General features: G+C 47.0%; 9 protein-coding genes across 9 annotated transcripts; 3 read left to right on the top strand and 6 right to left on the bottom strand.

Annotated features, from left to right (window-relative positions):
- Nucleotides 1-259: 259 nt before the first annotated feature.
- On the bottom strand, nucleotides 260-1,558 carry SJAG_00386 (transcription factor; the record flags this gene model as incomplete). The annotated part of the gene is made up of 1 exon (XM_002171634.1): nucleotides 260-1,558. The coding sequence occupies one exon, from the start codon at nucleotides 1,556-1,558 to the stop codon at nucleotides 260-262; it is 1,299 nt and encodes a 432-aa protein (XP_002171670.1).
- Nucleotides 1,559-2,074: 516 nt separating this feature from the next.
- SJAG_00387 (hypothetical protein) lies at nucleotides 2,075-2,287 on the top strand (the record flags this gene model as incomplete). The annotated part of the gene is made up of 1 exon (XM_002171635.2): nucleotides 2,075-2,287. The coding sequence occupies one exon, from the start codon at nucleotides 2,075-2,077 to the stop codon at nucleotides 2,285-2,287; it is 213 nt and encodes a 70-aa protein (XP_002171671.2).
- A 1,896-nt stretch (nucleotides 2,288-4,183) lies between these two features.
- Nucleotides 4,184-5,023, bottom strand: SJAG_00388 (hypothetical protein; the record flags this gene model as incomplete). The annotated part of the gene is made up of 1 exon (XM_002171636.2): nucleotides 4,184-5,023. One exon carries the CDS (start codon nucleotides 5,021-5,023, stop codon nucleotides 4,616-4,618), a length of 408 nt encoding a protein of 135 aa, XP_002171672.1. The 3' UTR covers nucleotides 4,184-4,615.
- A 148-nt stretch (nucleotides 5,024-5,171) lies between these two features.
- SJAG_00389 (hypothetical protein) lies at nucleotides 5,172-7,613 on the top strand. The gene has a single exon (XM_002171637.2). The coding sequence runs from the start codon at nucleotides 5,338-5,340 to the stop codon at nucleotides 7,378-7,380; it is 2,043 nt and encodes a 680-aa protein (XP_002171673.1). The 5' UTR covers nucleotides 5,172-5,337; the 3' UTR covers nucleotides 7,381-7,613.
- On the bottom strand, nucleotides 7,483-10,315 carry SJAG_00390 (ribosome biogenesis factor recycling AAA family ATPase). The gene has a single exon (XM_002171638.2). It carries the CDS (start codon nucleotides 10,182-10,184, stop codon nucleotides 7,761-7,763), a length of 2,424 nt encoding a protein of 807 aa, XP_002171674.1. The 5' UTR covers nucleotides 10,185-10,315; the 3' UTR covers nucleotides 7,483-7,760.
- Nucleotides 10,316-10,527: 212 nt separating this feature from the next.
- Nucleotides 10,528-15,499, bottom strand: SJAG_00391 (RNA-binding protein). Its single transcript, XM_002171639.2, has one exon. The coding sequence runs from the start codon at nucleotides 14,809-14,811 to the stop codon at nucleotides 11,533-11,535; it is 3,279 nt and encodes a 1,092-aa protein (XP_002171675.2). The 5' UTR covers nucleotides 14,812-15,499; the 3' UTR covers nucleotides 10,528-11,532.
- Nucleotides 15,500-16,939: 1,440 nt separating this feature from the next.
- On the bottom strand, nucleotides 16,940-18,217 carry SJAG_00392 (arginine specific carbamoyl-phosphate synthase subunit Arg5; the record flags this gene model as incomplete). The annotated part of the gene is made up of 1 exon (XM_002171640.1): nucleotides 16,940-18,217. One exon carries the CDS (start codon nucleotides 18,215-18,217, stop codon nucleotides 16,940-16,942), a length of 1,278 nt encoding a protein of 425 aa, XP_002171676.1.
- Nucleotides 18,218-19,439: 1,222 nt separating this feature from the next.
- SJAG_00394 (dolichyl-phosphate beta-glucosyltransferase Alg5) lies at nucleotides 19,440-20,448 on the bottom strand (the record flags this gene model as incomplete). The annotated part of the gene is made up of 2 exons (XM_002171641.1): nucleotides 19,440-20,345; nucleotides 20,392-20,448. The coding sequence occupies 2 exons, from the start codon at nucleotides 20,446-20,448 to the stop codon at nucleotides 19,440-19,442; spliced, it is 963 nt and encodes a 320-aa protein (XP_002171677.1).
- Nucleotides 20,449-20,901: 453 nt separating this feature from the next.
- SJAG_00395 (homoserine O-acetyltransferase) lies at nucleotides 20,902-23,745 on the top strand. The gene has a single exon (XM_002171642.2). The coding sequence runs from the start codon at nucleotides 21,465-21,467 to the stop codon at nucleotides 22,905-22,907; it is 1,443 nt and encodes a 480-aa protein (XP_002171678.1). The 5' UTR covers nucleotides 20,902-21,464; the 3' UTR covers nucleotides 22,908-23,745.
- The last annotated feature ends 200 nt before the right edge of the window (nucleotides 23,746-23,945 follow it).

Below are 23,945 nucleotides of genomic sequence, written 5' to 3'. Positions count from 1 at the left end.
AGCTCATCAAGTGTCACGAAGCAATCTTTAAAAGTAAGGATGTGAAAATGTGGTAGGTTATTACAACAGGGGTATATTGATTCGGTTGAAGAGTAGGGACAACGAGGGGACAATTGAAAATGAAAATCCAGAGTCTGAAAAAGAACGGAAACGAAAAGCTGATATAATGACAGCACCATATATATGCCACCCACAAGAATGGAGCAGGTTCACGAAGGATTACAAATAGAAAGTCTAGACACGAGAAACACTGTATCCATTACGCGCGAGTCTTGGGCCTGCCACGACCTCTTCCACGAGGCTTTCTCGCCGTAACAGCAGGGTGTTCATCATCACTAACACATTCAGCACTAGTAAGACCAGCATCACGACAACGTCCACATGGCCGTTCACGATCGCAACCCTTTTTCGAACGCTTGCATCTAGCACAACGACTGTTTGTGGTTGAGTGTACAGGGCCGGTGACTTGAGCTGGTACAGCACCGTTAGCGGGAGGCATTCCGTTACCTACGGGGGGATAAGCGGATTTTAAGTCGTTCACTGGGAACGGCATAGGCATCGGCAGACCCGAAGTTTGCTCCATAATGTTGGGAAAACCTGCACCCATAACATCATGGTAGGGCATGGTCATGGGTCGAGGTGCATACGGATTGTAATCATTAGGGGGGACAGCGTAGTCGTTGCGGTTTCTCTTCATCGCCCCCTCCTGGGCATTCACCAGGTTCTGCCGCTGCAGCGAGTCGCCGCCATACGGCATATCCTCCACTTTGACACCATTAGGCGCCATCATGGAAGGGGAAGCAATGGTTTGAAGCTGGGCTACGGGCGGAAGTTTGGAAGCATTGTCGTAACCGTAGGGAAACTTGGGCATGATGGGTTCTCCCAAACGTATCAGTTGCATGGCAACATCCTCGTCCGACAGTGTTTCAGAGGGCAATTTTTTTTGCTGGGGGAAGTTCATGGGATAATTGGGCATGCCTCCCATGTAGCCCTGATTTAATGTATTCGAAGGCAAAAGAGGATTTCGAACGTTTCCGTTCATAGATGGCATGTAACCATTAGGCATACCAAAGGACGGAGACGCATTCGTATCGTTGTTGACAGAGGGGTTGTGAACCTCCATGTACGACGGACACATGCGTTTCAACGGAGGAACGTGTTGTGTTGACGGGCTTTGAGTATCTGCACAGGGGTTATTCATGTTTGGCATGAGCGAGTTAGATGTGAGTTGTGGGCTTCCATAACCAGGGAGTTGTTGAGACTGGTGCTGGGGTTGTGTTGCGGGCATGTTGGATGAGGCGGTTTGCTTATCTCGTACGGCGTAGTACTGTGGCACTTGACCTTGAGATGAAAGTTGTCGCAGCATCGGTGTAGCTGTAGAGGCGGCGAATTGAGGGTAGTAGTAGGCACCACCAGGCACCTGAGTCCATTGCATATCGTTGGGTGCAGGGACCGCATGGCCTGCATACGGAGCACTGACACCGTTCATTTGATGAGACAAAGATCCTGCAATGCCGGCAGCGTTTGAATTGGAGTGTAGTATACTGTTCAAATCCATATTGAGAGTTAAAAGAGTTTAGAAGAAAGTTGATGCAAACCCAATTGCCAAAATCGGTATGTGCGTCTAACGGAGGAAGTAGAAGAACAGGCGTGTGGGAAGAAGATAAAAGAGTACGGCAAACGCAAAAAGAAAACAAGAAAAAAGCGATGTATAATCGGCAAAAGACGAATGTTTCGTTGATGGTTGCGAATATGTGAGAGGCAGTCGAGAATACGTGTGTACTCTATATTGCTAATGGCGAAACAGCGATAGGCTTCACACACACAGAAAGAGTAATTAAATACAGCGACACCTGACGGAAATCCACAAGGCTTTTTATACGGAGAAAGAAAGACACTAGTCAAATATGACAGTATGTCTGTGTTTGAGTAATTGATAACAGACGCGGGCGGCCTTTTCGTGGTATACACTTTTTGCAAGAAAAAGAGAAAATGCTACACAATAAAAGGACAAGATTGTTTAGTTTCCACGATTTATGTATGGAGAATGTGAGACCCCAAATACCAACGACCAATGTATGAAAACGAATTAAGCGAGGCGAGAGAGATGCAAGCGGTCCGGGAAGGAACACAACACAAAAACACAAAAAGAGTAGAAAACAGAGACGAAGGAGCACAAAAGCAAGACAAGTTGCGAATTGAGCGGGCGAGTTTGTACAGGGATGGAAAAAAGCAACCGAAATTTTCAATGCCTGAACAGTCAACACTAGACAATTCAAAAGTGTGAGAGACTAACAAGTAGAGAAGAAGTAGAGAATGCGACGGCTGTTTTCTTTTCTGTTCCGCTTAAGAGTGCAAAACACGAGAACTAGAAAAAAAGAGAAAAAAAAAGAACAATTCCTACCGAAACAAAACAACCAGTGCGCGATAAACAGCGAAAAAAAGAGTACGGCAATACTATCCAGCCAGAAGATCAACTCAGTAAAGCCCAAGTGTCATATGCGTTGAACAGCGTCAAATTCCGAGAGCGATCAAACTTAACTTGTCTAATTCGCTGATGTCCAAAAAGCTATAGCAGAAGAAGCCACTGAAACAAGTCCTATAAGCAGCGTTATATATTACCGACGAAGAACCGTGTTTTAAGAAGCCTTCAATGTCGAAAACAAGCACGTTGAGCCTGTTCCTGCGAAATGCTAATTTGGGGAAGACGTTGGCGGAAGGAAGAAAGGGGAAAAGGTTTGGCTGTAAGTTATTTCGGCTCGTTGGTGGAGCGCCGGTAGCCGAGATATACGGTCGCTTGCTTACGTCATGAGTTTCGCGTTTCCTCACTGGGCAGCCAATTTTCAGCACCATCTGTGTGTGAAAGGAGGGTATTGATAGAGACGGCATGCAGGACAAAGACTCAGCACCGTGCTGCGTTTGAGAAACGGCAGAAAAGGCCAGCAGACGCATTTTCGCCTGAAAACAGAGTATTAACGCGAACTGCCGGAATAGCAGGCGACGCGATCAAACGCGCTACCATATTTTATTTCGCCTCGCTTACTGAAGTTTCTCTAAAACACTACGTAATTAGCCGCCTTCAACGGCGCGACCGACGGCCTGATGCCGCAAAAACGATAAAAACGCGACTTTCCATCGGCTTTTAGGCGAATAAAGCTACATGTGCTGAGGCTCGTTTTTTGTGGTTTCTGTCGCAGCAAAACTAGCCGATGCTTGTGCAGGGGATAAACTCTCTTTGCGTTCAGCAGCAGCAGCACAGGGGGGCTGCTGCTGCTGCAAGCGTTAAGGTGCACAGGGCACCGATTAAGCGACATCGCCGTAGAACGAGAACCTTCCGATTAGACAAACAACACGTCACGAATCAGAGCGCTAAGCGAGAAGAAGGGGCAAAACACGATCGATCTCATCTGATTGGCTGCAACAGGAGATATATTCGCAGCCCCATAATCTCAGGCGCCACGTCATTGCCGACCTGGATGCCGCGCGAAAGAGCAATCCAATTCGATCGGTGAGCGAATGAGCACAGTCACCGGTGCGCATTCCTGTGTCACATGACTGTGTTGAAGAAAGACAGCACCTGCTTATTTGCAGCAACACACAGCTTAGATTTATGCAGACCCAATCCTTTTTCATCGCTGAAAAATCCGAGCGGTATGGATCTGTCAGCCCATTCCTAGATGCCTTTACGCGTGTGAGTGATTGCGTTTCCTCTCTGCTCGCTAACTGCCGATTTAACGACGGTTCGTTTCGAAACGACAAAAACCCTGTGTCGGCCGAAGACCGCGTGAAGCTTGTCGCATCAACAAACCCGACGACCGACTGCTGCTCGGAGAGGCCCGCCAGTATTCGGAAAAGACGTTCGGGGCCCTTTACGAAACGCCGTAAATAACCGGTTCTGTGTGCATGCAAACAGGAAAGCGTCTGTCTCGTCGTTCCTCTATCGCCTTCATACTCGTTCGCCGTCTCGCTTCAAAGATCGCATTTTCGCGTTGGACGGCTACCCCGCCCCCTTTCTCCCAATCATGCGATAAGTGCGCTTTTATTGTTTTTTGCGACCAATCAATGAGATAAGAATTGCATAATAAGCGACACGTGGTCTATAAACACTAAACTGTAATACGCGCAACAGCAGAAACTGCCGACACCATTCGCGACCGAAGCCGCCGCTAAACGGCGCATTTCTGGTCGCAATCATAGAGTTCTGGAATTTGTCTACAAAAGAAAGCACAGCGCGTGGTCTCCCAGAAAACAAAAGCAGAAGCAGAGATGCTTGAATACTTTTTCCCTTGTCGTGCGGGGGCATGGGATTGCTTGTATTCGTCCGAGAAACGGCAGCAATCAGATGCGGCTGTCACGCGACAGCAACAGTCGCGTCGCTCGGATGAAATGCAAGCGTTCCTATTTCGCTTAAGACTTTTGTTCGCTGATTTAGTTTAAACAGAGACGTGTGATTGGCTAGGGAGTTTCTGTCTTCTCTAAACTGTGTATCTCTGAGAATTACCAATTTGGGATGGTGGACACACTGAGTGTAGAAGAAGCCGAGCCGTTGTCTGAATGCTTTATGAGAGATGGAAGCTACAGCGTGCGAATCCCTCACCTGTTCGACATTGCATGATCAAAGTGTTCTCAAGGAACCTAAAAAATCCGAGACACGCGGCGTACAGCGAAGGGACAATTCTTCAGTTCGGCTGCTTCTAGGTCGCGATTGTGAGGGAAGAAGAGCTATGATGTAGTCCATAAGCCGCAAGACGCTATTCGTCCCGCTCGCTTTCCCTTTTCCAACTCCTCGGCTTGACTTGGAGCTGTTGACCTCGGCATTCCAATTAAGGTTTAGGTTTAGCGATGCCGACCGCAGTGCACTAACCTTAAACCTCCCGTCTTCTAGTGGTGAGCGGGAGCCGCCTGCCAGCTCCTGCCTTCTCCCAATCACACCTAGATGTTTCTTCTTGTCGTCAATTGCAGGATTACGAGTGAAAATGGCTCGTAAAGTGGTTTTTTCTGACACACGGATGATGGTATTCATGACTAAACTGATATAGGGATTACATTTCTCCCCCAGGTGTGGCAATTGTTATGTCATGACGCCCGTCTTTGGTTGGCTTTAACAGTGTGGAAACGAGCAGGATGGCGCTCTTTTGTCGACGAAATCATCGTATTTGCCCATAAATAGCCTCGTTGAGCCCATGTGAGCGGGTTAACATCATATTGAAGAACATAATTTCCGGTTATTTTAACTTTTTGTACTCTAATTCAAACTCACCCTACTAACTTTTCTCTCCTTTCCGTTAAACGAAAACGGATATCCACACATACAAGTCACTTACTTCGTCCCTAACAATGTCTGGTCCACGAACGCTACCTCCGGCTGAATTGCTTGATGAAAAGCAGGTGAATCGACTTGCTGGCTTGTCTACCCACGTTCCAACCCTCTATTCAAGGGAGAGAGCCCATCTTCCGGGGTCATTTTCTTCGCCGCAACAACGGCAGCAGCCTTCTGCCTCTGCTCACCGGGCGTCCACCGTGTCGTCTTCTGGTCCGGATGTTCTGCATGACGACAGTACTGACAATTTGGAGAACGGGAAAGCTAGCTGGCGGCGGGATCAGCCACCAAACGCTTCCGAACAACTTGATTGGCGTCAGACGAACGCTAAGAGCGATTTTGAAGTTCCAGCTGGGCCAACTCGACCAAAACAAAAGGAAGGTGTAGCTTCAACAACGTCTGCATCGAGCGGTTTGGGCGATTCACTGCGATCGTCAAACTTGGACAAGTACTTAGTTACGAGCAGTACACCTTCCTCTACTTCAAAGGAAGAACGCGATGATTATGCCGATGACGATGAAAACGAGGGTTATCGAGGCGTCGAGTACTACCGGACAGAGGAAAGCGCGACGCCTCTGTTAAGGAATGACCAAGGAGCAGAGTTCGCTGGCAGAGGCCGTCGGATTTCTCACGTCGACACTTCTTCAGCTTCTGCGACGCCCGCAAACGAGGAAACAGATGAGGTGGGCGAGCTGTCTTCTGCAAACCACGAGACCTCTGTTCACAACAACAATTATGAGTTTAATAAGCAAACTCTCTACAGTTGGCCGGAGCCGAAGAAACTAGGCCCGAGTAGTGAAGCTGTTTCGAGCCTTTCGACGAAGTCGCTGCGTGACGAGGAACTGGTTATGCCGAATAAAGGTGGTCATATGCCTTCTACCTCGTCTAAGAGGGAAACTCCTCTGCCACACGACGCATCGTCCATTGATGTAAACCTTCAGCAGGTGGTGGAAATTGCACCTGAATTTGAAGGAGTACGTGAGCCTTCTGCGCAAAGCAAGGCTTCCTGGCACGACACTCGACAAGATTTTTCACCAACTATTCTTGAGGATAATGTCTATCATAATGCACATGACGGTACAATCGTGACTACGGATGAGCCCATCACCAATCTGGAAGAACACCAGGAGACTGTCTTGAAACGTTCTTTCATTCCGGGCACAACGCAGTATGCTGCTGCGGAAGACAATGCAGAGCATGCCTTGGACGCCGTAAAGGCCACAGAACCTGTCCTTGTTGAAGACAGTATGAAAGTTTCTGCAGCCCATCGTCCCTCTCTGTCCGCGGCGGTTGAAGATGAGCCTGCATTTGCGAAGGCGAAATCAGTTCCACCTGCTGTTTCTCCCGAGGGTTCCATTCTACAGGATGTCTCCGTCGTCGATAGTAACACTCCTGAACCATTCAGCGCAACTCAGAATAGCGCTGGAGTGAAGTATGTGTCAGAATTACGCAGCGGCAAACGTCAGTCGCCTACGGAGCAGCAATCTTCGTCTGTTACGTCTTCCCCACAGTCGCCACAGTCGCAACAAGTATATGAACCTAACATTGTCACTGAGGGACGTCAATTACATCCAGGCCAAGATAGTTCTTCTACAACTGCGGAATCTAATCGAGACCAGTTTGTTTCCAAACAACAACACAACACGCTTTCGCCTATAGAAAGCCCCAAACAACATTTACCTCGAGAAAGAAGATCTTCTGTTTTGGTGAACGAAACAGTAAGTGAAGAAACATCATCTGAAATGTCTGCTATGCGTACTACAGATGCACCATTAACTGGTGCAACGGCTGCACATGGTTCCGGGTTAACGGACACTCTTGGACAGTCCGAGAACTTTGCTGCACAGGCCAAGAAGGAGTACAAAAACTACCAAAACGCGAAGAAGGTGAATAAGATGCTTCCAGGAAGCACGACCGATAAAATGAAAATGATGAACCGTGTGAACAAAGCTACAGGCGGTAACGCTGTGCCCGGGTTGTCCAATGCTACCTTAGGAGGTGACGAAGTATCCTCCAGTAAGGGTTTCTTCTCCAAGATCAAGAAGATGTTTCATCATTAGTTGATCTTCAGCCCGGCTTAGTTTCAACGCACGTTTAAAAAAATTAATGAGATGGAAGATGTCTACTTTTTTGTACCAATTATTATTACAAGGAGGTCAATGAAAACGACTTGGCCGACTTGCTCGCCTTTATTTACTCGTAGTGTAATCGTTTACCTAATGAATGGATTCTGAAACGATAAATGGAAAGAAGTATATATTCAGGAAGGGGATTATTGTGGTATACTTTGTGTCTATGAGTTTGTTCTGTTGTTTCAAGTATTGAACAGGAGTTGTTGCATTAAATAGTAAAGATGAGAGGAAGCCGTTGACAATCCATAGCCAAACCAAAAAAAAAAGTCAAAAATGTAAGTGAGAGAAGCTTCAGAAATCTGCATGCATTAAGCAGTTGTTTGATTTTTGAAGGACTCGTAAAATTCGATCATTTCACTTGTAATGCCACGGCGCAGGTTTTTCAGAGCGGCTTCGAAATGTGCCTGTGAAACTTGTTGCGCTTCGACGTTCTCATGCATAGCAATTAAGCCAGCGTCTTGACACATGGCTACAACTTCAGCACCAGAACAACCATCGGTCAACTGAGCCAACTCTTCTAAGCGAACATCAGAAGCAAAAGTCATCCGTTTGGCTTGGATCCGGAGGATAGCGAGACGTGCTTCAGCATCGGGAGGACCAACATACAGCAGACGATCCAAACGACCAGGACGCATGAGTGCTGGGTCAATCACATCTGGTCTGTTGGTAGCTGCCAAAACCAAAACATTTTTCAGAGATTCGATACCGTCCATCTCATTAAGAAGAGCGGCAACCACCCGGTCATTACTGTTGTCATGACCACCTCGTTCAGTTGTCAGAGCATCAATCTCGTCAAAGAAAATCACCGAAGGGCTTGCTTGTCTTGCTTTATGGAAAATTTGTCGGACAGCACGCTCGCTTTCACCGACGTATTTTTGAAGCAACTCTGGACCTTTCACTGCGATGAAATTAAATCCAGTTTCTGTTGCAATAGCCTTTGCCGTGAGCGTCTTGGAACAGCCTGGGGGGCCGTACAATAGAATACCTTTCGGCGGTGTCACACCAAGCTTGACAAAAGTTTCAGGGTGTGTCAATGGCCATTCGATTGCCTCTTTTAGTTTTTGCTTCACTTCTTCTTGTCCTCCGATCTGAGACCAAGTAACGTTAGGTGACTCCATGATGAATTCACGCATGGCACTTTGCCGGACAGAGGAAAGAGCAAATTCAACATCATCCATGTTTACCTTTTCATCGGTTACAGCAGGTATCGCAGAGTTGTTGTCTTCAACAACAGCAGAATCCGTGTCAACGCTCTTATCCATCTTCTCCTCGGAAACCTTTGACTGTTTGCAAGCAATGACACGTTTAATAGCTCGAAGTGCTGCTTCACGAACAACAGCAGCCAAGTCAGCTCCAACGTACGCATGGGAACGTGCGGCAAGGTCCTCGATGTCTCCATCCGACAAACTGTTGGGCACTTCGTGGAAGAGAAGCTTAAGAATATCCAAACGTGCCTCTTTATCGGGAATACCAATTTCAATTTCTTTCTCCAAACGACCAGGGCGACGAAGAGCTTCATCAATAGAATTTGGCCGATTGGTAGCGGCAACCACGGCCACTCGTCCAGCGTTTGCCATGCCATCAAGTAAAGTGAGGAAAGTTGCTACTGTTCTGCTCTCAGCTTCGCTAACATCGCCAGTACGCTTAGGTACAAGGGCATCAATCTCATCCACAAAAATAATGGACGGCTGATTGGCTCGAGCATCCTCGAAGATTTTACGAAGACGAGACTCTGTCTCACCTAAATATTTACCAACGATCGATGGGCCGTCAACAGTGAACACTTGTGCACTCGTTTCCGCCGCAACAGCCCTCAGGATCATTGTTTTTCCTGTACCAGGTGGCCCATACAGTAATATACCACGAGGAGGGGTAATGTGAAAATGCTCGAAAAGCTCCGGATGCAGCAAGGGAAGCTCAACGGCATCTCGGAGTATGGCAATTTGCTTTTGCAAGCCACCGATCTTGTCAAATGTGACTCGTATGGCTTCAGGCTGTGGCGTCTGAGACGTGCCAACAGGTGTTGCTGCTCCGTTTCGTTTGGGAGACGCAAATTGAAGTGCCGGAGGGCTCGGGAACTCAACATCAACTTCTGAGAAAGCGTCAAACTTGAAAATCTGAACTTCCTCTAGCGAAAGTGCAGACACAGCTTCCAAAAGTGTATCTGGAGATTCGACATGCACTTCATCAATTGTGAGAGCAGCAGAACTTTCCGAAGTGGACGACCCGCTCTCCGTCTTGTTAGGGTGAGACGTTTTCTTGTTTACTGCTCGTTTTGCCGGGGAAGCTGGCGGTGTTACCAGGTTGTTGTTAGAAATGAACGACATAGGAATTGTCATTCCTGGATGAATATAACGCAGTTCCCGTAGTAGATCCTTTACAGCTGCTTCGGACGATACACTGCTGGGTAATTGGCCCACTGTACTAATTTTTGCAACAGCAGCAACTTTTAATGGTTTTGTATATGGGGCAATGGTGACTTTCTGATACTGCTTCACATTGGCCCAAGAAGCAAATTCCGGCGTAATCAGCATTTCAAATGGACCATAGTTGTTATTACTCAGAGTCTGAACAATTCCTACAGCCTCACCACCGTCGTGTTTTACGCAAACGAACTGCATCACACACAGACGCATCCGGGCAACCGCTGCTGGAGTCAAGTACACATGTCGCGCTTGTTTTTTGGTTCCTGGATTTGGATTAAAATGAACAGTAAACTTTGGCGACGACATTTTTCCACTTTTATCTATTTTTTACCAGCCAAAGTTGGAGGAATAGACCCGTCACTTAGTCGTGGTGGAGCACTCGTAGAAGTCGCACTCTGTGGACTTTTTGGTGGTGTAACATTGTGTGTAGCTATAGTCTTAGCTATAAGGGAAATACAGAAGAGCAACAGGAAGAGGTAGGCAAAAGGCGCGAAATTGATAGTTGCACAATTTTGTTAGTAATAAAATCGCTAGTTGAACTAATTACACATCCGTGCACCAAGTGCCGCAGGCCGTGTGCCAGAACGGATGCTTTCTAGCGCTATCATGGAGATATAATTACTTAGCGCAACACAAACCCAAAGCTAGATCTAAAAATTCAACTAATATATTTGCTAATTAAATGAATACGAATCAGTAGTAGTAGTAGTAGAATAAGATAGAATAACGGAAAACAAAAACGAGAGCAGATGATGGATATTCCAAATGGAAACTAGACGAACAGAGAAACAGAACAAACGGACAGGGATGAGAGTTTTCAACAGAGCAAACACACTCTCCTAAAAAGACACTATAATCCACACAGAAAACGAAGATGAGTCTCAAGACGCTGCTGCATCCCTATGTCCTTACGGGCCGGACGCTTCGTCAGGTTTCGAAGAAGCTAGGAGAAATGGAAGGAAAGAGTTAGTGAGAGAGTATGAGTGCATAGTAAATATATGTGTGTGTGTGTGTGTGTGCGTGCGTGTGAGTTATTTTATACACGAAGGAAGAAATAGAAGAACCCAAGCAGAAAAGAAGAACCGCGAACGAAAAAACTGGATAAAAGAGCAAACAAAAAATCGGCAACGAGGCATTAAATAATCTATTTGCTCTCAAAACACACAAATTAAGGGAGAAAACATAGTGATGAAAGAAACTGGCGGAAACACGCCTGTTGCCTCGGTCGATGGGTAAAACACAGAAACGATAAGGATGAATATATAGATGTGTATAAATAGACATCTGGTACCGTACCTGATAGACGATAACAGATTGAATAGGATTAAAAAAAGAGCGGCAGAACTTCTAACTTGTCGTGCATAGAATTGGAACGAAGAGGTGTGAAACCATTAGGAAAAGGGAAACAATGGAAGAAACACGGGAGAAGAACAAACATAGTCACCAACGAATTAACAAAGTGCCCATGCAAAAGAAAAGAAGACCCTGACCGCGCTCTGTTTCGAGTGTAAACAAAAACCATTGATGGTGTACCAAACAAAAAAGAAACGAAACAAACCGAATAATTAAGGAAAGCAAACAGCGTGAGAAACTCCATTTGCCTTATTCGCTTCTATTCATCTGGTACAAAACAGCAAGCCATAGAAGCCGATTATTAATGGTTGAGTCCGCTATGAAGATTCTTCAAGTTCACGGTGGATGCTTGCATGTAAGAGTCGTTCAAATTAGCGACTCCCAACCTTCCTCTAGAATGTTCAAAACCAGCGTTCATTGAAACATTACTAAATGCTTCTTTGCGGAAATGAGACAATGGCTTTTGCGAACCAATCTTCAACAAACTCGCAGTAGATTCAGCGGACAACGCGTTTTCTAAGCCATAAGCGTCGTTGAACCCGCTCGCTGCGGAATAAACAGGCATAGCGGAAGAAGATACGATGTTGCCATAGCCATGCAGCATCTGTGGCATATTGTAACCAACGTCAACATTTCTTGGTCCAGGCATACATTGAGAAGAAACACGCGAAAAGGAGTAATCTCGCACTGTATTAGAGGAGGCAGTAGAGTCCATAAGCATAGGGTTCATTCCTCCATTCAGAATAGAATGGTTCTTTGAAATTAGACCAACTTCTTCCATTAAACGACGATAATTCTGGGAGTTGTGTGTGGCGTATTTGAGCAAAAGATGTCCCAACTTCGAGTGAATTTGTAGCATTGCCTCACGTTCAATATATGGCCCAGTAATAATCTTATATAAAAGACCGGCTCCAACAGCTTGGTCTGAAAACACTTTCAAAAGCGTAATTGTATCTTCAGCGAAAAACAGTTTTTCAAGAATTAAGTCACGAGCATAAATCTCCTGTTTGCTGTTCAGCAATTTGAGGATGAGAGTCGATCCAACCTTATGAGTACATAACGTAGCAAGGTGGGGTAAAATTTGGAGGACAAGCAATTGATGACGGTTTGCAAAGACACAACTGTCAAGCAACCAAGTAAGCAACAGCATCCCATTGGGGTTATTAGCCAGACGTGGTGCGTTAAGAATGATAGCTGCCGCCAACAGGGCTTGCTGTTCCAACGTCGCTTTCTCGTTCTCCAAACAAGCGCGCATTGCCCGTGCGCCGAAACGCATTTGTCCAATTTCACAGCATTGAAGGGCCATTACCTGGAACAAGAAATCGTTCTTTGGAGAACCAAAGCGCAAACAACACTGAGCGACATAATTACCAAACTGATCAAGGAAAAGCAAAGGAAGATAAGGTGTGAGATGCTGGATAATTAAGTCCATTTGACGGTTGGTGGATGCAACGTCGATAATCTTTTGAGCTGCCCATGTTCCATTCTTGTGTGTACCAATTTCAGCCAAGTGAGGTGCAATACGCTCTAACATGCTTTCCTTAACTGAGTCTGAACAATACTCAAAGAACTTTTGCACAACCGTATTTCCTAGATAGTCTGATGACAACTCGGCCATGTCGTCCAACATACCCTTGGCAATCTCTTCAATTTCCTCCTGTGTATAAACACCATTGTCAATGTTTTTACGAATCTCGCGAAGCTTGAACGCGTCAAACTGACGTGAACGGAGGGATTCCAAGGGTGACTTGATATCAGTCGCAAAGTACGTAAACTTCTCGAAGTCGGAAAGCATCTGTTCAACCTTATCAAGGTTGATGGAATGTCCAAATTTAACGATACAGTCCAAGTACTCCGCATGCTTTCCGAGTCCAGAAACACTCAAAGTGCCCGATCCCATAAGCATGCCGCTCTCTTTGGAGCTTGAAAGACTGTTCGACATTGTGCTTTCGGAACTCGACATGGAGCTTACGAATGTAACTTGCAACGGCATCGAGCCTTCAAAAACAGATATGTTTTGTAGTGATTCATGTGCGGCAATTGCCGAGGCAGGAGAGTCGAAACCGACAATGGCGGCATTCTCTTTAGGCAACATTCTAATACTTTCAACTGTCTGATAGTCCTTCAAAAGAGGATGCAACTGAACCATGCTACAATTCTGAGGCAGATTGGAAATCATTAAGGTTTTGCTAACGCAAGAGCCAAGCCCAAAGTTATCCGACAAGTCTTCTTGTGTATCAGACATCAAAGACCGATCTTGCTTTCCGAAAAACGAATCGGAGAGGTGGCTCGAACTGAGCAAAGATGTCGGGGGAAAACGAGAGGAAGACAAGCTATTGAGCTGAGATGAACTGCCCAGACTAGTTCCACTCTTAAACATCGAGGAAAGATGCATGGAACCAAAAGCGTTCGAAAGCATTTGCGTGTCTGATGAACGCAAAGAACCATGTGATGAATACGGTACGGCAGTGTTCGATGAGCCGTCGTCTTTCAGAGCAGACTTTGAGGTGCTGCTCAGACTATTCATCGACGAAACTTGCTTCAAGTTCTTCGGTTCGAACTTCTCAACATACCTGGTTGTTTGTCGAGAACAGTCAATGGAATCGGAAAGTCCAAGATAATCGAGCGTGTTCACGTGTTCAGCCTCGTTGGAGGACATGGACGAGTTCAAAAGAGCACTGGCTAACTGTGAGGATGGAAGGCTCGACTGAGGGAACGAGCGTTCCATGTCACTGGTTCGATGGAAAACGGGCAGTTCCGGAGACTCCATTCTCGCTTGGGTGGATGACTGTGAAGACGACATCCACGTAGAAAACAAGTCGTTTCCCAACTTGCTAGAGAAGTTATTGGATGCGTTCGTGTCTCTTCTCAGAGGAAAGGCAGTGGACCCGCTCAACTCATCAGTAACTTTTATGCTAACAGGAGCTAGAGGCGGGTTGGACGAAAGCGATAGAGCAGAGCCTTCTAGTGATGGTAGCGATACATCTCCATACTCGGACAATGTTGCCGTCTTTTTTGAACCCGTAAGCGAGCTCGTTGCAGCATTCAAAAAGGCGCCTGTAGACGAGGCAAGCTGAGCAGATGCCCGAGACAGACGAGATGGCAGAGTTCCAGAGCGTGCGCGACGAGAAGGAGATTTCAGAACAGGGTTTAGTTGCTGAGATTGCTTCAATTGCATTTCCTCCGAAAGCGAACTGGGAGTCAATCCCATTTGTGAGAGGGTGCCACTGGCGGCACCGGTAGTATTAATACTGCTTCCAAGAGCAGAATCGACAATAAAAGAAGTGTATGATGGTTTGCCGGAAAAAGACTTGCTTGCTGAATACAACAAGCTGCCCATGCCAAAATCGTTAGCGGAAGACAGGTGTGCACAGTCATCGTCCTCCCGACGCTCGACAGGCGCCGATGTTTTGAGTGGCAAGTTGGTAGTGCTACTTGATGCATGCGACACTGCAGTCAAGTTACCGCTGTAGGCTCCGTCAACGGAAAGAGCACAACTGTTGTTTGAGGGTCTTGCAGTCGATACTGCATTCTTGCCACCGTCACCGGGCAGCGTGAGATTAAGAGCAGAAGTGTACATTATTGTAGGCAGGCCGATATTATGTGTGCAGAGACGTCGATACGTCTCGGGAAAAGATGGAAAAAAAAGTCAAAGCGACGGTTAAGCTGTCAGCTGCGAGAACTCGCAAGAAAATGGATGGACGCAAGTTTGACAAGCACAAACACGCGTCAAACCAAATGAAAATTCTCACGTTTCGTGTCTCGTGGTGTTCCTTTTCGAAAACCTCTCAGTTCCTTAATAGCCGAAAGAAAAGGAAAATATAGTCTGGAATGGGGCGAGAATCCAACAAATTGTGCGATTGCCTTTGTATCCAGGAGTATTACAACCGTTATCGGTCAAATAGAGAATGTGTGCACGGGATTACAGGCCCTGTAAAACAGCAATTTAAATAGAAAATCTTTTTACAAGCGAGTATCAGTTTTGCGAATGCGGGACTCTGAAGAAAGCCCAAAAAAATCCGTTCAAAAAAGAATCCTGGGGGAAAAAAGTAGTCCAAGAACAAAAAACCTACTGAATTACACAAATCCAGCTTCAAAAACGCCGTTTTTAACGAAAAACTCCTGGACCTGGTCACAGTACTGTTGTGTTTATGTTAAGTTGGTGGAGGGGGTTATTGGTTTGCCGTCCGCTAATTACGGGGTGGGTGTTGTGGGGTTCGCAGGGTTCAGTTTTACAGTGGTGTCCCACAGTCAGCACGAACCCTGATAAGTGCCCCACACGTCACGGGAGCACTCTAAGCGAATGCTGGGATGCTCGCCAGAACACGGTTAACGAAACGAAAAATACAATACGACACGAATTGGACGGTCATACGACTGCTGTGGAACCTCTGCATGTTCTATTAATAAATTATCCTATTTAATGAAAGAGAGTATATGGAAACACAGAAAGTCTGCAGAAAACAGCTCTGGAGAGCCAGTTTTCCACAGGCGCAGCACATGTTTCGAAAACGCGGAAACGCGAAAAGCTTCCACACGTGAAGGAGACGGAATACGCGGCGAAATAGAGGCCTTTTTCGGCAGCTAAAGTGACTTTTTCCTGACTGGCATGAAAGCACATTGGCACATACCCGGTTCTATTGCTTTCCATCCGCTCCTATCCGTTCTATTCGTCTCACCTCAGCGCTCCTGCAGCAAGCGAAACCCAACAGCCGAGCGTGATTGCTTTGCAAGGTTACAGGAGGCGGCGCGCCCAGGCCTGGCTCTATTGCTTACACACGGTGGCAAGCGAGATGCGAACACGCGGATAGATGCGATGGATCGAGGAGTCAGCCATTCGTCTGCATGACCTTGACATGATATTGATTTACACACATCATCCTCGGCGCCAGAGAATTCCTCCACGACCGTCCTTATTTCACCGAAATATGATTGTATCGGCAAACAGTTCACGTATTCTTAATTAAACTTATCTTATCGAAAGTGGGCCGACGCAATCAGGAAATGCGGGAGCCACCGCCCCCGGCTATCGGCCCAAATTCTCCGAGGAGATGGGTCTAACGCGGGGAAGAGGTTTCGGGATCCATAGAACGACTGGACCACAGTAGACGCGCCTTTACGTAGACGACCGATAGAAGGGTCGGGCAAACACCCACTAAGAAACAGCTTTCTGCAGTTTTGTAATTGCGGCCTCCGTAATAAGCGCTCCCCCTCTCTCCTGGTGACGCCACGCCGGGAAGTAGGACTCTCTCTCGACGCTAGTGCTCCACATTCTCACTGTAACAAACATTTTATGTAGAAACTAAATCGTAGCCATCGTAGTTATTACCGCAGCAGACACCGCAACAAGTGCCTCGGTAATTGCCGTAGTATCAGAACAGCTCTCGAATTCCACTCCTTGTCGTACCTCTCCACTCTCGAGGCTGCCGCTGCCCCGCCGCCGACTGTGTAAAACAAAAATAGCAAGCGACTTTAAATTTGCTGTCTCGCGGAAACGAATTAAATTGGCTGAAGCGACACAGCCAAACGAGTAGATAGCTTCCATTGGAGCGTTTGCTTAGTAAGGCAGCATGCACAGCGGCGACGCGGGTGTGCCGTCCATACAAAGAATATTAAATTGAAAGCGTGTTCATGATGAAGAATATAAAACAGAGAGGAAAGAAAGACAACGCGTTTAAGCTCGCAGGGGGAGGGAGGGAGGAAGTCTATTACGCCGAAGCGGTGGCAGCGGCACGAGCCTTGCTGAACTCCTTGGCCTTGGCAATGTAGTCATCGAAGAGGTAGTAGGTATCCATAGGACCACCACGGGCCTCCGGATGGAACTGGACGGAAGAGATGGGACGAGAAACGTGAGCAATGCCCTCGTTCGACTGGTCGTTCAGATTAATCCAAGTAGCCTTCCAGTCCTTGGGCAGAGTTGCAACGTCGACGGCATAGCCGTGGTTTTGGGAGGTGATGTGACAACTGCCGGAGGCGATGTCGAGAGCGGGAATGTTGTGTCCACGGTTACCATACTTAAGCTTGATGGTCTTGGCACCGCTGGCCAACGCGAGCAGCTGATGACCCATGCAAATACCCATGATGGGGCCGTTGTAGGAAGCAATCAGCTCACGAAGATTGGCGACAGACTTGGTCAAATGAGTCGGGTCGCCGGGGCCGTTCGTGAGGAAGATACCGTCAAAGTTGCTGGCGACTTGCTGGATGGGGTAATCAAAGGGGAACACCGTGATGCTAGCACCACGAGACACAAGCGAACGCAAGATGTTCTCCTTCACACCACAGTCAATAACAGCAATGTTGAGCGAGCCATCGCCGCCAGACACGAAGAAGGGCTCACGAGTGGAGACCTGGCTGACCAAGTTCACCGCGCCAGGGTCCGTGAAGGCTTCGTCCTCATCGGCATCGTACTCCTCACCAATATTAATCTTCGCCAGACTAGAACCCTGCTCACGCAAGTATGTGACAATGGCACGCGTGTCGACTCCGGATACGGCAGCGATGCCTTCACGGGCACACCACTGGCTCAACGACTCCACTGCAGTCCAGTGGGAGTATTGAAGGGCCACGTCCGAGACTACCACACCGGCACATTGGATGCCGGGAGACTCGAAGAAACGCAGCAAGCCGTTTTCGTCACGAGCCTCGCTTGAAGGCACGCCGTAGTTACCGATCAGCGGCTGTGTAAAAACCAGAATTTGTTGTTTGTACGAAGGATCCGTCATCGACTCAACATAACCCACGGGCGACGTAGTGAAAACAGCCTCACCAGAGACATTGCGGTTTGCACCGAACGATGTGCCATGGAAGATGGGACCGTTGCGGATGGTCAAGGTCGCAATCTCGTTCAGTGCAGGTGGCTCTTTGAAGAAGGTGCGTTTGGGGAGCACACGCTCGTGATTCTTGATGGAAAGGCTGGAGAATGCACGTTTCTCAGCACTCCAAAGCGCTCTTCCAGCGCAGTTTTTCGAAAAGAATGAACGGAGCATCACTGCTGCTGAGTAGATCCGAAGCTATTTTCGTTCAAAAAGGAGAGTTTCCAAAAATAAATGGGAGAAAACACAAAAAGAATGAGAGGCAGACACGAGGGAAATAATATACGGTGTGTCTGGCGGTAGTAGTAGGTAGTCCTGGGTGTTCCAATCCCGAGAACTCGTCGATAAGAGGATAGTTGTGTCAGGGACGGCGATTGTGCTGCGACCAAGCTTAAAAAGGTTGTACCAAGTCGGGCGAATCAGATAAATCTACAACACACTCAAAATTGCCACAACAATGATTGTTTTTTTTTCAATCAAAGATAAGCCAATTAGTGAGCTCACTGAGGAGTTGCAATGGTAAGGCAGCTGGTTTTTAAGAGAACACAGACTTGCAAAAATGTCGAAATGATTGTCCTTTTTAATCGTCGCCGAATTGATAAACGTCAAAACTCAGACGTGGATTAGGCGCCCGGGAACCGTGCGATAACAGTTACAATCTTAATGCCTCAGGTAAACGAGCCGGTAAGTGGAGGCGGTGGAGCCAGTGAACAAGCGCGCAATGAGATGAGATTAAGATAGTGAGCGGTAGTATGGGAGCGAACACGCTTACCAGAAGACAAAAGCAATAAAACGTGGCCTCGACGGCTTATGCGTAGACAGGAAGATCATCTTCGCTTACATTTATGACGGCGGAGTGGTTGGAAGATTGAAACATGCGAGCGCATAGGATGAGATGGTTGTCAGGAAGCAGTGAAGTCGGGGGATGCAAACATTGATCATCAATCACTTGATATGTGTCTTTGATGCATTCAAGATTAGTTGAGGGAACGAAGCACGGAAGACGCGCGAACGTGGTTCCAGCTGTTGTCTTTTGTAGATCAGCGAATTCCGCATCTGCGTCAATCCAGTAAGTGCACTGATGCGTATGAATGTACAAGGCGTGGGTCGTTATATAATCAAATGAAGGTTTAGTGATGCGGTGCATGCCGAACACACACGCAAGAAAGACGTGAACGGTAAAGCACCGAGGCGAGTGAAGTGGGAGATGTAATGCCAATGCAACCGACAGTCAGAGGTGGTGAGGATGTCGCGAGCATTACCGGTTGAGAAAAGGAAAGTCTTGGGGTTTTGAACGCCAAGGACGTTGGACAAAACATGTCCGGTTGTTATGGGTCCGTGCGCTTCATCAGTGTGTTCACGGAGGTCGGAGGGAGCGTAGTAATTCTTTCTCTCCTTACTTGACTCTAGGACGTCTCCAAATACCAAATGTATAATTGAGACGGATGACAAGCAGGTCAATAGCCATACGTATGCTGTCCTTCAGTAACATCATCTTGCTGCCACCGACTTCGTGCCATGTAATTGGTACTTCGACAATAGTGACCCCGTGAAAACGGGCAAGAATGAGGACTTCTATGTCAAAAATCCAGCCCTCAACGTGCATCATGGGGAAAATCTTACTGTAGGCATCCCGGCTGAAAAGCTTGAAGCCGCACTGCGTATCACCAATGTCCCTAATGCCGAGAAGTCGAAGCATGCTGTGAAAGCCGTGCATTAAGAAATTGCGAAGACGAGAACGCTTGACAACGGCATCTGTGTTCACCATGTGGGCGCGAGAGCCGATCGCAATGCTTCCATACTCATTGTCCACCAGTTTATCAAACAAGATGTCGATATCCGAGAAACGTGAAGCACCATCAGCATCAGCAAAAATGGCATAATCACCCCGGGCATGCATCATGCCCCACGTAACAGCACCTCCCTTGCCGCGGTTCTTTTGCAGCGAGCACACGCGTAGGGAGTGGCCCAAACGCTTAGAGCGCGAGTACTCCAGCACAGCATCAACGGTACGATCCGTACTAGCGTCATTCACAACAATGATTTCCCAGCGACGCTTCCGGTCCGAGACGGTCTGCTTAAACTTCGTGTCTAGGTGTGCAACGGCCTCCTCCAGCATGTTTATAATGCGATCCGACTCATTGAACGCAGGGACCACAACAGACAATTTGATGTCAGGGTCCGTGTCGTGTCGTTTTAACCTTGCTGTTACAATTCGGCCATTCTCATCGGCATGTAGATACACATCCTCGCCGGCCAGCGGTTTCCGGGGATTGTGAGAGTTTTTGAGGTACGAAAAAAGCTATATCAGTGGTTAATACTTTTTTATGGATTCCTAAATAACTTACAATTAGAGCGACGCAAAGCGTCACGAGGAGAAAGAATAAAAGAGCTTCTCTAGCCATCTCTATCATTTCACAGGCAAAACTTTTGGACAAAAACCAAACTTAGTCTTCAAAGGACGGGAAAAAATACATGCAATTCGTTTCGTTGTCAAGAAACCAAAAAGAAAAAAACGAAGGGAACCAAAGAACGTCCAAATTTGTGTACTAGAAGTTGTTTATAGCACGATTCTATGAGTTTTGCTTCAATTCACTGCGTTTAGCAGGTATAGGGAAATGGCACGGCCGCACCTACGTAAGGCACACAGCACATTGTGGGGACGAAATAATTCGCCAATGGAATACCGCCGAAAAATATAGCATTTAATGTACAGAACGCGTTTCCAATATCTATGATTATGAACTGTCAAGCTGTAAGCTAGGAAAGCTGTATATGTTTGTTTGCGCCAAGATCGAGGTATCCTAGCCGTACCCCGTACAGAAGACACCACGTTGTCCACCCAGCTTACCTTTTCCCAACTCCTTGCCACTAACAACTTAACAACTGTATACGTATATACAGATTCGCTTGTTGCGAGTTTAACGGTCGAATACACTTTGCGCCTTTCTTTGCTCCTGGACGAGTGTGCATCCTCGCTCCTTTACAGTATCTTGTTTAACAACAATAACGCGGAACTCAACAAACGCACTAGCAAGCCTACAGACGCGTGTTAGACGTTAGTATTGGAGCCGTTTATCTGAAGAAGCGTAAGTACTTGATAAACGACAATACGAAATCTTTACACGTACTGAATTCAATCAACAAAGCTCGTGACTCGAGATTTTGTGTGTGTGTTTTCTTTAAACGAATATAGAGAAACCTAGTTACAGGTTTAGTTTTCGATTATTGTCTTTCTTTTTGACGGAAGTCAGCTTTCTCTTCTTTGAATTTATTTTTTTATAAGATTCGCAAACGTTTTTGAATCTTTTTCCCGTGTACTCTAAACAACAAAAGTTACTTTATTTCTTTTTTGGTTTTTTTTTCTGTCTTAATTTTTTACTCTCGATTCTCCGGAAATAACGGCGTAAATTAAAAAAAAATGAGTGACATTCAGAATTATATTGATTCTATTGAGATCACAGACTGTTCTCATCACTCGCAGCAGGAAAATCACTTTGTCAACCTTATTTCTTCTCAAAAGCTTGCTATTGTGCCATCTTTTGTGCTCGAGTCCGGTGATGTCCTTTATGAGGTACCGGTTGCCTTTAAAACCTGGGGTAAATTGAATGCCGAGGGTACCAACTGTTTGCTCATCTGTCACGCCTTAAGTGGCTCTGCAGATGCTGCCGACTGGTGGGGACCTCTTATGGGCCCGGGCCGTGCCTTTGATCCTCAACGGTTTTTCATTGTTTGTTTGAATTCGTTAGGCAGCCCGTACGGTAGTGCCTCACCGGTGACGTGGAATCCGGAAACGCAGACTACTTATGGCCCCGAGTTTCCTCTGACGACGGTGCGCGACGATGTCCAAATCCATAAGCTTGTTTTGCAACGCTTGGGTGTGAAGCACATTGCCATGGCTGTCGGCGGTTCCATGGGAGGCATGCTTGTGCTGGAGTGGGCCTTCGACAAGGATTTTGTCGGTACCATTGTGCCCATTGCAACTTCGCTTCGTCACTCTGCTTGGTGCATTAGTTGGTGTGAAGCTCAGCGTCAGAGTATCTACTCAGACCCCCATTTTAAGGATGGCTATTACGAGCCTGATGAGCAACCCGTCTGTGGACTCGGTGCCGCTCGTATGGCCGCGCTGCTCACATACAGGACGAAAGGCTCGTTCGAACGCCGGTTTTCCCGTGCCGCCGCCGACACGACTCGTCACCCCTACCCTGATCACATTCCCACCCCCCTCTCTAATAATGATGCTCGATGGGTTGTGCACAATGAAGGTAATATTAACCGTAGCGAGCGCCCTGCACGCTCAAGCGGCGTCTCGACTCCAACGTCCGACATGAGCAGCAGTTTTTCACAACCCCCATCTCTGTTGTCCCGCAGGCAATCCAACGACGTCCTCAGACGCCCAATGAACACGTACTTTTCTGCGCAGTCATACTTGCGCTATCAAGCCAATAAGTTTGTTAAGAGATTTGATGCCAACTGCTACATCTCCATTACTCGCAAACTCGACACGCACGACGTGATGCGTGATCGTGCGGACACCTTGGAACAGGCCATGCAAGCCATCACCCAGCCAGCACTTGTCATGGGTATTGAAACCGATGGCCTGTTTACCTTTGATGAGCAAGTTGAGATCGTCCGTTTGCTCAAAAATGGAACTCTCAAGTCCATCACGTCTGCCGAAGGACACGATGGTTTCTTATTGGAGTTTGACCAGGTGAATTCTTACATTCTTGAGTTCCAGAAAGAGCATCTTCAGCAATTTCTCTCGAGTCCCTTAGTGGACGAGAAAAACACTGAAGGGGGCGAGTCATTGACCACCACTCGTGAAAGTGTGTTTGGTGAGATGGAAGACATGGCCTCTTGGTAAAAAAAAATAAAAAACTGCCAGCACCCATCTTTCGGGGTCGCATTCACTCAAGTACACATGCGTCCCTTAACTACTCGAGCACACTTGAATAAACATAAAATGCTCTTTGTCCCGGACAGGCATACTCTTGGCTACTGTAACCGCGGCAACGGGGAAGCTCCATGGCATCTGCACAATATGAATGCTTGAAGTGGAACGTTTGCGGTGATTGCTACTACTGGTACTGATAGCGTGAGGATTCAACTCCTTTTAGACGCGTTCATTCTTGGATACGATCTAATGACCCTGTCCCCTAATACATCCTCTTTGACCGAACATACACGACGTTTCCGTGCACCTCAATGGGGTGTGTTGGAATGAGTGGGACGCATGAGTGTGTGTATTTGCACAAACATCAAAATCCACACGCTCAAACGTCCCATTTATTCCAACGGGTTTGTCGACGCCCCTCCAACACGGGGTACACCTTTCCCCCCATCGTTTTCACCTTTCCATTTATCCCGCATTGGTTTGTATATCAAAAAACGGCAGCGTCTCGTTTTTTGGATTTGAGCTTCTTACGGCTGCCAAATCAATCTAGACTCTTTACACACACACACTCACTTACATACAAACGAGCACACGCACACTCGAACACTTTTCCTCTTCGCCTCTTCAACTTTCGCTTTCCCACACATGTCCATGTTCCTTATTCTTTTTTTTAACTTTGCCGTCTACGCCCTCTCTCTGCTTCCCTTTCTTTCTCAACCGACTTAGGTCAACGTGTGTTCTCTGTCTGTCTTGCCCAGTGCCTGCTTCTTTGTTTGTTTCATATTAAAGTATATTCTTTTCAGTCTAAGCTGGAGGGTGTTCTGTGATTGTATGTAATTAGTGTAGCCAGTGCCGCTGTTCGTGTCGTTCGTGTCGTTTCTGTCAAGTCGTTTCGTGTAGCCCTGCCTTGTCCTGTTCGTAATTCCTCTGGTAATTTTAGTTTGTGGCTTGCGTTCGTCTCGTTCACACCATTCTGCGCATCCGTCGCATCCGTCGCATCTGTCTTCG

This window comes from Schizosaccharomyces japonicus, assembly GCF_000149845.2.
Source record: "Schizosaccharomyces japonicus yFS275 unplaced genomic scaffold supercont5.1, whole genome shotgun sequence".
In the NCBI taxonomy this organism is placed as follows: domain Eukaryota; kingdom Fungi; phylum Ascomycota; class Schizosaccharomycetes; order Schizosaccharomycetales; family Schizosaccharomycetaceae; genus Schizosaccharomyces; species Schizosaccharomyces japonicus.
Note: the sequence above shows the minus strand (reverse complement) of the source record. Positions and strands in the feature narration are given on the sequence as shown.

Bases quoted from the DNA above. Each gene is read 5' to 3' on its own strand.
- SJAG_00389 (XM_002171637.2), top strand. From the start codon at position 5,338: ATGTCTGGTCCACGAACGCTACCTCCGGCTGAATTGCTTGATGAAAAG.
- SJAG_00390 (XM_002171638.2), bottom strand. From the start codon at position 10,184: ATGTCGTCGCCAAAGTTTACTGTTCATTTTAATCCAAATCCAGGAACC.
- SJAG_00391 (XM_002171639.2), bottom strand. From the start codon at position 14,811: ATGTACACTTCTGCTCTTAATCTCACGCTGCCCGGTGACGGTGGCAAG.
- SJAG_00395 (XM_002171642.2), top strand. From the start codon at position 21,465: ATGAGTGACATTCAGAATTATATTGATTCTATTGAGATCACAGACTGT.